This window comes from Octodon degus, unplaced genomic scaffold, assembly GCF_000260255.1.
Source record: "Octodon degus isolate 3935 unplaced genomic scaffold, OctDeg1.0 scaffold00142, whole genome shotgun sequence".
Classification (NCBI taxonomy): domain Eukaryota; kingdom Metazoa; phylum Chordata; class Mammalia; order Rodentia; family Octodontidae; genus Octodon; species Octodon degus.
The window spans coordinates 5931133-5944143 of record NW_004524718.1 but is presented as its reverse complement, the minus strand read 5'-3'; the positions used below and the strand labels follow the sequence as shown (position 1 = coordinate 5944143).

At 36.5% G+C, this 13011-nt stretch overlaps 1 protein-coding gene and 1 pseudogene across 1 annotated transcript in view; both read right to left on the bottom strand.

The window, feature by feature from the left end:
- LOC111812793 (NADH dehydrogenase [ubiquinone] 1 alpha subcomplex subunit 1-like) overlaps positions 1-4507 on the bottom strand; it is a 16462-nt gene extending 11955 nt beyond the window's left edge. The window contains exon 1 of the mRNA XM_023701884.1: positions 4436-4507. Coding sequence (XP_023557652.1) covers positions 4436-4507 — 72 coding nt within the window. The remainder of the gene's footprint in view (positions 1-4435) is intronic.
- A 788-nt stretch (positions 4508-5295) lies between these two features.
- LOC101588415 overlaps positions 5296-13011 on the bottom strand; it is a 12405-nt pseudogene continuing 4689 nt past the window's right edge.

Sequence of the window (13011 nt, the reverse complement as noted above, 5' to 3'; positions counted from 1 at the left end):
TTATTATTATTATTATTATTATTATTATAGTACAGGGTCTACAGGGTCTCACTGTGCAGATTGGACTTGTAGTGACCCTGCTGTTTTAAGCCTTCCGAGTACTGGGGTTACAGGCATGCACCAGTCTCAATCAATGTCTCGGCGTGCTCAGGGAGTGGGGCCAGCATGGCACACTGGGTATCAAACCCTGGTGCCTGCACCTGTCTAAGCAGGCACTTTAGTCCACTGAGCTATCTGGCCAGCCCTTGACTTATCTTTTCATAAAGGAAAAAAGATAAAACAATGTAATTGTAATTTTTTTGTTTCCTTCCAAGCCCTTTGTGTAATTACTGTCTTATATTATAATTCTATGAGTATTATCAACTCAAAATCACATTTTTTTCTCAAATATTCAGTGAGCTTTTAAAAGAAAATTATGACTATACATGCATTTATATAATATATATGAAAATAATACTGTTATAGGCAGCTGAGATAAACATATAGGCAGTCACACAGGACTAGGCCTTCAAAGTAGACAATTTGGAAGACAAGACCTTGAACCTGCAGGAGAAATATTTGCACTGTGCACTAGAACTTAAGAAAAAAGATCCAACAAATGCTTACCTCCCTAAAGATAAGCATCCAGGATTGATTCAGTCCTGGATTTAATCAATTTTACTTGAATAGCTGTGCTTGTATTGATTGGCCATACTTTTGTCCCACCTCATGCCCACCTTGTGAGTTACCATGTTTTCTACCTTATATATGCCTTTATTCATGGTTTTGCTCTACAAAAATCCACAGAAAAGGCAGCTTCTTGGCAAACAACTTGTAGCTCCTTCTGTCCTTCTTCTGGATGGAGTTTTCTTTCCTCCAATTAATATATTCTGCTTTTAACCTTTGTTTTTCCTAAAATTCTTTCTTTGGTTTTAGAGAACATGAATTCATCCCAGGTATCTTTTAGGTTGAAAGTTTCATTCATATATCATATATATATATATGTATTCACATGTAAATATATTATATATTTATATATTTCTAGAATATATATAAATTTTTAGTGCCTCTAAAATTGATGCCAATTATCTGGTGATCTCAAAGGATCTGTATGATTCACTAGTCAATGTGGAGAGTTAACAGTTCTTACCATTTTTCTTTTGGAATAGATGTCTTTAACTTTTCACTTTAATAAGAAATTCATCTCAGAGTTAATTACAGCAATGACATTATTGTCTGTCAAAAGTTCAAATTAGAGAATGTTTCTCACTTTTGGTTTTTCAGAAATTTGATTATAATGTTCCTAGGTGTGTTTCCTCCTTCCCAACCCTTCCCTCACCCCTTCATCTTCCTTCTCCTCCTTTTTAGATAACCACTGGCCACAAGTGTGTTCAGGGCAACTTTAGGTTGCTCCTCTTCCTCTGTTCTCTTCATTCTCTCTCTCTCTAATCCCCCTTTTTTCTTTCTCCAACTCTTCCTCCTTTTTTTTACTTGTATAGATATTGTCTTACCAATTTTAAAAAATTCATCAACATAATCTGTCCATAATTTATATATTTTGTTTGCCCTGTTGACTTTCTTTTTTCATTGCATCTATATATGTGCATTTATATGTGTTTATGCATGTATAAAATGTGTGTGTGTGTGTGTGTGTACTTCTGATGCTTTTGTTTAGATAACTTCTTGTATTTACCTCTTTGAGTTTACTGCTCTTTTTCTCTGCTCTGTTTTCTCTGCTGTTGATAGCATCAAATGAATTCTCAAATTACACACACACACACACACACACATATATATATATAATATATATAATATATATATATATATAATATATAATATATAATATATATATAATGAACAGCCCTCACTAAGCACAACCTCTTTGAGAAATCTGGTTAGTGAGAGTTCATTACATTTAAGGTTTCTCTAGATTCTAATTCTCCACATCCTCTGAGGGTGTCATTACACTTAAGCCTGGGTTCTCCAGGTTCCTTGCAAATTGGACATATCTATTTTTCAACTCCTATTTCTCTTTCTTCAGGGATGAAAGAATTTTCTAAACTATATCTATCTAGAAAGGAATTATCCATATGTCTTTTCATCCTTGTCTCTCTGACAGAATTTTTGAATGTTATCTATAATTTATCTAATGTTTTTTTAGTTTAATTTATACATTATAACCAGATAATTTCATTTTAATGAAGACAAAATAGAGGAAAGAAATTTGTAGCAAGGTTGGCCAGATGTTTCACTATTTATGGTAGTCAGTAAGCTTGTAGATAAATTTTTGTCTTTGCTGCAACATGAACATCTCAATTTTCATGCATTCATTTATTCATTTTCTTGCCTATATTTATTGACTCCCCAGGTATATATCCTGTTTAATAGGAGATGTGTAGATTCCAGAGTCATGAATCTGCTTCAGTATTGAACTTAAACATAGCCTAAAATGACACAGAAGAAATTGAATGGATGGTAGCATAGGTTTCACTAGAAATGAAGTATTATCTTAAAAAGAAATAATTAAGTTAAAAATTAAATTTATACATACTGAATAAATTTATTCATACTTACTGTTGAGCCAATTTTATTCAAATATATTCTCTTATTAACTCAGTATCTCTTGTGCAGTGATTATCTCAAGTTTTTATGCAGGCCATGAAACTTTGACTTTTGGCTTTCCTTTCCTTCTCGGTTAATGACCTTGCCTTCTACTTTTCAAAGAGGATTGATTAAAGACATCTGACCAAAAGCTATGATAGATAGATGGATAGAGATAGATACACAGACAGACAGACAGACAGACAGACAGACAGACAGACAGACAGATAAAGTTTTAGGTATCAGCTTGACTGGAATAAGGTACCTAAATAGCTATAAAATACTACTTACAGATGTATTTGTGAGGATGTTTGTAGAGGAAATTGGCATATGAGATGACTGAGTTGGGGAGGGGTGAACTCAGTATGGGTGGCCTTCTGCTCCCCTATCCCATCCCTATAGTGGGCAAACCCTGCTTCATTTGTCTTTGACCATCAAAACTCCAGGGATTTTGGTCTTTGATCTCTGGGTTTATATCAATGTTTTACTTACAGAATTTCATCTCTTTGGCCACAAAATGAGAATTATACCATCATCTTTCTTGGTTCTTGAATTAAGCCACATAAGTGTTATCCCTGCTTTCAGATAACCTATACATGAGACGTCTCAGTTTCTATGAGTGCACATGAACAAATTTCTCGAAGTATTCCCTCATATATTTATCTCTTTCTTTTGTTATTATTATAATATATTGATTCTTTCTCTCTCTGGTGTATCCTGAATAAAACAACTAAGATGGTTTTGAAATTCACATTTTAATTTTTTAGGCGTTGTTTATACATAGTCAACTTGTATTATTTTAATTACATACTTCTTTTTAATTTTGATTTTGAAAGATAGCCTCACTGTAACTCATGTGAGAAAATGCAACCTGAAAGGTAGTGTCACTGTAGACTTCTAGGTGATTGAATATCTAAGCTTGCAGAAAATAAGATTTTATTACCCTTTCCTTTTTCATATTGTTCATTGTGAAGTTCATTGTTATACTTACTGCAATTTTCATTTCAGACAATTTCTCCTTCACTGATTTAAGACCTCCTGTTTTCTATGTTCTACAGTTTCTTCAACATATTTGTAAGTATGAACTTTTTAATTTGCTTGAAGTCCTTGGTTTTATGCTTTTCAATAATTGTGGAAAAATCTACGCTATTTTGTCTTCACAAATTATCTTGCCTCCATTTTCTCAATTGCTTGCTTCTAGCATCAAGAAATACCTTATTCTTTATCTCCATTTTCTCAGTTGCTCTCTTCTAACATTGAGGAATAATGTATTCCTCTCCATTCAGTAGCAATTTAAAGACATTTCTGAGCTGTCCTTTTCTGCACAGAAGGTTTATTTCTTATTTACCCTGTTCAGATGGTGTAATCCTTTAGCATGCCAACCTTATCTGTGTGTTTTATTAGGATACTTAACTTGAGTAGACCCTCAAGCTTTAATTCCTTTTATCAAACTCTTATTATCCTTTGAAATAGAAGTCGAAAGCCTCCAACTTCCAATAGAAACTATCCAAGAGAAAGTGGCTTTCACATGTATCTATATTCCAGAGTTCCGACCTTCAGTTAAATTTTTTTTTATTTGCTGACTAATTGCTTATTTAAAACTTTAAAAAATACTTTCCTCAACATTTAAATTTGTTCTTATACATATATAGGGCATATCATTTAAGAAAATGGAAATTTCTTATCAAAGGTGGTTGAGAAACATTATTTGCCATGATAAATTATACTTGTAATTTTCTTAAGTCAAAAGATGAACAACTTTTATTATCCATGATATTGTGTCTCAACAGACCCACTACTTAGAGAAAGACTTTTTGAAACAATTTAACAGATACGTATGTTTTTCTGTGCTTACCTGATAAGAAAAAGAAAAATTTCCTTTCTTCTTGTCATTTATTAACTGATATACTTGAATTTTTACAGTCATCCCTATGTAAATGAAATGGACATTTATTTGATATTTATTTAGTAAAGATAATTGTTCTGATGCTGTTGCTGATATTTATTTAACTATATATATATATGTCTTTAATATTTTGAAACATGCTGACTATGTATGTTCATCTGGCACAGCTGGGCTTTGTAATTAGCTAAGTGAAGCTCTAGGATATACAAAACAGTTGAACAAATAATTACAGTTTAAGAGATGCATATAGTAGATTTAGGTTCTTCAGTGTCTTAATTTCTATCAAAGTGTTCAACAGAAAAAAAAAAAAAAAGCCACCAGAATAGATTTTCGTTTCTGATCTTCTATGGGCATGAATTATTTTATCTTTCCAGATGCCAGCTGCAAAATTTAAAAATTGCATTTTTTCCTAAGATATTATGTTTTCCCAAAGTTCCAATTATACAAAAATTTACATTGATCATACACCACTCAAATAAGAAAAATAAAACTAAACCTATCACAGAGTACTTAACATTTTGGATACTTTAATCAATATTATTAGTCTTTTTTTCTTTTTTTTTATTTGTTGACACAGGGTCTTACTACACAGTTTGGACTCATAGTGATCCTTGTGCCTCAGCCTCCTCAGTGCTGGGATTATAGGTATGCCTGACCACCCTTGGTTTAGGGTGACACAGATTATAGTATCCACAATTGAACTTGGAACCTTGTGCTTGCTAGGCAGGTATTTAGACTGCCAAGCTACCTCCCTAGCCCTCATTTGTCATTTCTGATTGATAACAACATTTTACTATCCAATTAGTCTATTATGCGTTGCATTTGTTGATGTCTGGAACATGAGGCAAAGGAACTGATACCTGAAATTTAAAGGAGGGGAGAGAATTTTACTTAGCTCTTCATTTGGGTGGGAGGCATCTATGACTGGTCAACCTCAAAGCCTAAAGATCACGCTAAAAGAATATGGTAGAGGAAATTTTCTTACTCTATGGCAGCTGAGAAGAAGAGACAGAAGAAAAGAGCCAGGGAAAAAATGTGCCCTTCTAGGTCATCCCTTCCCCCATTGACTAACATCTTCCAGGCTCTACCTGCAAACATATGAACTTTTAGGGGACATATTAGCTCTAAGCCCCTGGCCACCAAAAGGCTCATGTTCACCTCATCATACACAGTGCATTTAAACTATCTCTAAGAGTCACCAAAATATTAACAGTTTCAATACTCATTGTCAAAAAGCCTAAGCCCAAAGTCTCTGAGACTCAAGGAACACTCTTAGCTACAAGCTACACTAAAAATAAAATTACTGTTAAATCCATTTAATATACAAAGGCATGGGGTAAACATTACCATTTCAAAAAGGAAGAATAGGCAAATAGAAAAGAATCAAAGAATTTATCACACATAGCCATCAGTCCTGACTTTTCCTAGGAACTCTATTGTTTCATATTGAACTATTTAATTGACAGCTCCATGTAGATGCCTAACAGATGCTTCAAACATAATAATAAACTGCTTTTCTGACATCCCTCTTCCCTTTCCCCTAAACCCTGCTTCTCCTCTAATTAAAGATCTGTCTTCCCTTTCTTAGGTCAAGACCATGAGTTGTGCTTCGCTCTACTGCTTTTCTCTGATCACTGTTAGAGGGGGTATAAGGTATGATGTCTGACAGCTGTGTGGGAGGTAGACGAAGGACATGCACAGGCAGAAGGGGAGCCAGTCTCATCTCAGCATGTTGTATAAAGTCTTGGAAAGCATGTGTTCAGAGGAGACTTAGCACAGTGAAAACTTATCACTAAGTATGTATTTTAAGAGCTCCTGTGGTTCTTGACACCTGCTGCTCTTGTGAGGTCTGTGGATAAAGGAGAGAAAGCCTTGCTGAAAGTTGTATTCTTAAATGAGTAGCCTCCTCCAAGTTGCTGCAAGATATTTGCAAGAGTCTTGCTCTATGAATATACTCAAGTGTTGGCAACTGTTAAAGCTCAGTGATGCCCGCTTTGGGTGACACTGAGAACAAAGCTTTTAATGATGGTTTCACCCACAGTCTGCAATGAAAAACTCAACACCTGTGACTGTTCAGTCTTCTGTTATTGTGGAAGTAATTATACTATTCAAGGAACACAATAATATGTAATATTTCTCAAAAGAAAAGAGCAAATTCTGCCTCACTTGGTTCAATTTCCAGAACAGAATTCACATCTTCACTACTCCACAGTAAAATAAAACCAAAATCAAAAACATACTGACAACTGAAATCAGAGATGGCTATGGATCTCACTGAATACATTTATTTTCAACTTTTTGTCTTTCTTGTCTTTTGTATAGATACAGTGTATTTTTAAAGCTAATATTTAATCTACTATAATTCTTTATTGTTTGATGCATAAAACATTATTCATTTCCCATATACTGACAGTGCTCTTTCAGGGGTACACTATAATCTCTGAAACAAAATTAACACTTTCATTAGCTTTAAAATTCAGGATTTAAACCTCACTGAAATACAGGATGTGCCACCCTTTACTTCAGTCTGATATAAATGTGACTAGGGGTAAATAGCAAGCAAAAGAATATAGACACTGATTTTCTTTATTTCTTGTATTAAGACACTAAATATTCCGTATGTTTTGTCTTTTTAGTGTCCCAAAACAATCCTTAATAGATATTGTTCCTGTTTTATAGATAATGACAATGAGTTTCATAGAAATACAAATAAATTTCTTGAGAGTCCAGAATCAGTTATTGACAGAATTTGAACCTATGTCTTTTCACTTTTTTTTCAAAGCCCTTATTCACTATACTATGATATTTCTTCTCCCACGAAGAAGAAAAGAATATAAACTAAAGGAATATACTGAAGATGCATACAAAATGTTTGAGCTGTCTTCCTTTTTAAGATCCAGTAGAAGTTGGGGATATAGCTCAATGGCACAGCATCTGCCTGGCAAGTACAAGGTCCTGAGTTCAATTGATGGCACCAATAAAAAAGAGCCTGTGGAACATGAGAGTCAGAGTAGAGAGGAGTGGCGTATGGGTCACCAAAAGCTGCATTCTTCATAAATGTTTTAGAGTTTTGTAGCCACAACCTTGAGAAAAGAGAATAAGAAGGAATAGCATTCCTTAAAGTAAGACAAATTCCTGGGGTGTTTCTATGGTTGAATGATTAGAAGTTTTGCCATTTTCTGCATCCACAGGCCGTTGGGCTCTACCATGCAATGAGCTGGGCAGTAGAGTGGTAGGAGAACTAGGGCAGTAATGCCTCCAGAAGCCAACTCTACATGACAGCTGGAGAGCAGAGTTCATGAGTTTATGGTTGGGAAGAAGGAGATGACAAGTTCTGACCTCATAACACCTCAGTTTACCAAGTAGAACACTTTTTTGTCCGATTTAATTGAGAATCTGACTTTCAGTGATTGCCTTTCAGTTATTTGAAGTTTGTTTGGACAGAAAAAGAAAATTTCCTAAGTATTGCCATTAATTGACATAGCAAAGTACTCTGGGGCCATGCTTCTCTCTGGCTTTTAAGGTCAAAATTCTTCTCTTACTGTTATCCAAAGGATCCATTAGGTAGAGGTGAATAACAAAGTTAGTAGAAGGTCACAGATATGCAGTGCTTGTGGTGATTTTCTGATAATTGCTAAAAATTGAAATATAAGGGCCAGCCAGATAGCTCAGCAGATTAAAATGCCTGTTTTAGGTGCTGGGACCGGGGTTCGATCCCTGGCATGCCGTTCCAGTCCTGTCCCCAGGGCACACTGAGAAGACAAATGAGACCGAGCATAGTGGCACACTCCTATAATCCCAGAGCTTGGGAAGCTGATAGCAGGAGGATCACTATGAGTATGATTTGTGTAGTTAGACGTTGTAGACCCTGTACTAAAACACACACACACTCACACACACACACACACGAAATAAATACAAGTAAATGGTTAAGTCAACAATGTTTTATTTATGTCTATATTTCTGTGTTGACAATACATTGTATTGTCTTCATTGGCTGTGAATAGAGAAATAGATAAGTGCATTTTCAGGATTAATGCACAAGAAATTACATAAGAGCCTGATGCTAAGTTGTAAAAGGCTATGGCCAAAACAGGCCCATATTTAATTATTATGGCTGGGAAGCATTCATTCAGAACCAAGAGATAAGTAGGCATTAATATTAACTTACTGCCATTTTATGGAAGTAAAATTTGTTTTTCAAATTAAGCAAAGAGTTACTTGCCCAGATAATGTTTAAGCCATATATATAAGCAACAAATACTTTAACAGATTTTTAAGTCAGAAACTGTATTAGTTTCCTAGCGCTGATGTAACGTATTTCCTCATCTATGATAGTCTAAAACAGAAACGTTCATTCTCTCACCATTCTCTGCTGGATCGCCAGGCCAGTCCATCACATTGGACATTTGTCTCCTGTCTCATTGGCCATCCACCCTGGACCCCTCAGCCTTCTCACTCAGACAATTCTACTTTCCCTGGAGACTTGCCTGGGACCCACCGTGCAGTGGGCTCCAGTCTCTCAACTTTCAGTTGGATCCCCTGGCTCCACGGCACATAGATGGCCCTTTTGCACCCTCCCACCCTTGACTCCACAGACAACTATCATAAGCCTATTTTGTAAATCCTCCAGATATTGTATTATATATTTATATTAAATCTATTCCTCTAATGAACTCTGACACAAGTGGTCTATTTTGGCTCATGTTTTTTAAAAGGTTTTGTTCATAGTTACTCAGCTCCAGGGTGGGAAGGGCATAGTAGAAGAGTCTGGTGGAAAGAAGGTACTTGGGTTATGGCATTCAGGAGATAGAAGGCAAAGGAAAGGGCAGGGGGCAGCTGGGGTGGGAGACTTACCCTTTTGGGCCACAGCTGTAGTGGGCAGACCCCATCTCTTTTCCACAGGTTTAGTTCTAAAACTCTTGAGTGGATTCACCTCCATGATCCAATAGCTTCTGAATAGCCATGGACTATTATGATGACACTTTCCAACTAGTTCTGTATTTTGTGGCTTGCCACCCCCAACTCTACCTCAATTTATTTCCCACCTTGCTGCCAGTAATATTTCTAAAATGTACATCCACTCTTCCCATGAATAAATGTATAAAAGTTATTATTGGTGAGGTGTTCCTCTGGCCAGATAATGGCCTGGTATCTGTCCTCATGGAATTTAGGATCTATTGTTGCCAGCTATAAACCAAGACCAGGGCATGGCAGGAAATGGAGGGGAAGTTAAGACCACTGTCCTAACTAAGTTTTGGTACAATTGCAAGGAAAGAAAATCCTTGAGATAGTGATGGCCACAAGTCAGGTTGGAGATTCTGGTTATTAGCTAAAAGTATGGAAAGCCTGGCCATGGAAAAGTCATAGATAAGAAGAGAAGTGAGGTTTTTGCAGACCATCCTGGTAACTAAATTGGGACAAGTATGAAAGACACTCTTCTAATTGAATTTGTTCTTTTCCTCCTTTCAAAGGATCCCTTTTACTGTAGTAAGCCTCCAGTCTCCTGCCAGGTGTTGTGGTGGCACTCAGCTAAAGAGAAACAAAGAGCAAGAAACAAAATGGTGGTACACTGGAGATCCAAGATGACTAATTGTTCCCAAGAAAGAAAAGGCCAAGAATCAGCCAGAACCTCAACATTTATTGATTGAGGAGGGGATTATTGAATGACTCAAGAAGGCGGAAGTGATCTTATGCTAATAAGGACTGAGCCTTGGAGTGTCTTGTAACCTTAGTGGTTTTAGTTTTGGTCTTAGTCAGTGGGAGAGGATGGCCTATCCCTAAAGAGATAATAGGAAATCTCAAACCAGCGATACTGATAATACCAAGCCTCTATTTAATCTTTAGGGAAGTATCTAAAATTAACCATTGTGCATTTGTGGTCCCCAACATCTTTTCTTCAGATTTAATTCATAATCTTTTTAACTTAATGTGTGAAGGCTTATTGGAATGTCTTTATATCCTCCAACACTGTCAACAGCCACTGCCCCTGCATCACATCTGTTTCATAAGTGATAGGTTTGACTTAAAAATTAACCTTTTAAAATAATAGCCCATTGGAGCAGCACTGTCCAATAAACTACTATTGGATGAAATTGATCTATACCTACACTGCTCAACAGAACAGCCATTAGCACACCTGAAATATAACTAGTGTGACTAAAACACTAATTTTAAAATAGAAATTTAAATACAAACATCACTGAACTGTTTATGTTTATACTCTAGTTTGAGTTACTTTTTTTTTCAAATGACAGTATTCAATACACAGCTTTTTACCTTGGAATCTAGATGCAAACTCCTATAATCCATCTGATGGTCTTCCTCTTTTCTATAGAGGCTACAGATCTGACTTCCAAAAGTCTCTTTTATGTCCTTTAAAGTCTGGATTAGGGGCTGGCCAGATAGTTCAGTGAATTAAAGTGCCTGCTTGGGCAGCCACAGGGACTGGGGTTCGATCCCCAGCGTGCTGAGTCTGCCCCATCTGTGGGGTGGCTGAGTTGGCAACTGAGACTGGGAATGGTGGTGGATGCCTATAATCCCAGAGCTTGGGAGGCTGAAAACAGGAGAATCACTCTAAGTCTGATCTGTGCAGTGAGACTCTATAGACCCCGTACAAAACACATTTTTTAAAAAAGTCGGGATTAGATAGATATCCATCTCTCCATTGCATAAACATAGGTTTTTGGTGTCTCCAAGTGATACCAGGGTAATACATGGGTTTTTGTTTGTTTGTTTTTTGTTTTTTGTTTTTTTTTCAGAACCGGGGATTGAACTCAGGCCCTTGCACTTGCCAGGGAAACGCTTATTCCACTGAGCCATCTCCCCGACCCCATAATACATGTTTTTCATATGCTTGTGTAAATCATTTTTTAAAAAAGACAGTAAATACTTAAATGAGGGCTGGTGAGACAATTCAGAAGACTAAATGCTTGCTTAGGTAAGTGTAGGGACCAGGGTTCAATCCCTGGCACCACATGCCATGCCGGCCCCACCCCCAGGTGCACTGAGCTGGCAATGGAGTCCTGGTGTGGTGGTGCATCCCTGTAATCCTAGCACTAGGGATGCAGAAAGCAAGAGGATCACTATGAGTCTGAGCTGTGTAGTGAAACCCTGCATAAAATAAATAAATAAATAAATAAATAAATAAGACTTAAATGGATCATGCCTTGGTAGATACTGGTCATTAACATGTGATGGTTTTGTATACTATATTTTGCAACATGAAATTTCACAAAACTTAACCTACATAATTAAATTCTTATTTTAACAGATCTTTAGTGGTTAATTGGATTACTATTATGTTTCCAATCCTTTTGTGGATCAGTAAACTGCACTGTTAAAGGAAGCAATTTGGTTTTGAAGTTAAGAAAATAAGTTTGGAGCCAAACTGCTTAAATTGAAACACTGGCTCTGTCACTAGCTTTATGATTTCTGGGGAGATTTTAAGTTATTTTGTATCTGTTATTCTCAGTTTTCTTGTCCACAAAATTAGTTACCTATTTCTCTGTGTTTACTAATGAATTACTATTTGTAAGATTAAAGGGCTTAGGGCAATACCGTATTGGTGCACATTAAGGAATTAAGTGTTCATTTAATGAATTAAAAGCAAACCTATTTTTATTTAATGTTCAGTATCTCTACTTAGTGATCTTGTGTTTCTGTCAAAAAGGAATGAAGGGGAAAGGATCCTTTGGGGACCCAGCCAACAAGAAGGGGTGGAGAGGAAGTGTGAATGCCACACCCAGTCATTGTGTGTAAAAGTACTAAAACATCAGTAGAGGCTGCACATGTGAGATGTGGGCAGAAAGAGCTAGTGGAAAAGCTCATTGAAGCGAACCTCACGCTATTTTGTCAAGAAGGACTGGCTTCTTGAACAATGCCTCATTTCAGATTTATATAACCTCTTTAATCTAAGCCTAAATAGATTTGGGAAATAGAATTTGAGCTTTGAGCTCTTTCTCAAGGAGCTGGTGGTATTTTCTTGTCTATTTAAATTATAACCCTTGCCTAATAGTACTCTGTTTTCCCTGAGGTGGTGGCAAACTTATTGTGTGCCTGCTGCATTGAGTGACAGAGCCCTCTCTGTTGACATGTGAGCCAATTGGATAACAGTTGTTTTTCCTAAACCAAAACCTCAGTATTCTTGTTAAATTGCAATGTTGGCATGTTGTGATAAATAAGTGGGTTTGGGATTGCAGTTTGGGCGCTTGGTCTCTAGAAGGTTCACCATCACTGCCTTAAGGGCATTTCTCCTTTGCCCTTTCTGGTGCTCTTGGCAGGGATGGTGAACCATCTCTAGGAAATGGCTCTGGAACCTGTGCTTTGAGCATTGGAGGGAATGGGAGGCTGACTGTGTAACAGTTCAGCCATTTGTCAGCTCAACATCTGGACTCCAGCATTAAGAAACTTCTGCTGCTAAAGCTACAGCATTCATAAAAAGAAGAAGAAGAAGAAGAAGAAGAAGAAGAAGAAGAAGAAGAAGAAGAAGAAGAAGAAGAAGAAGAAGAAGAAGAAGAAGAAGA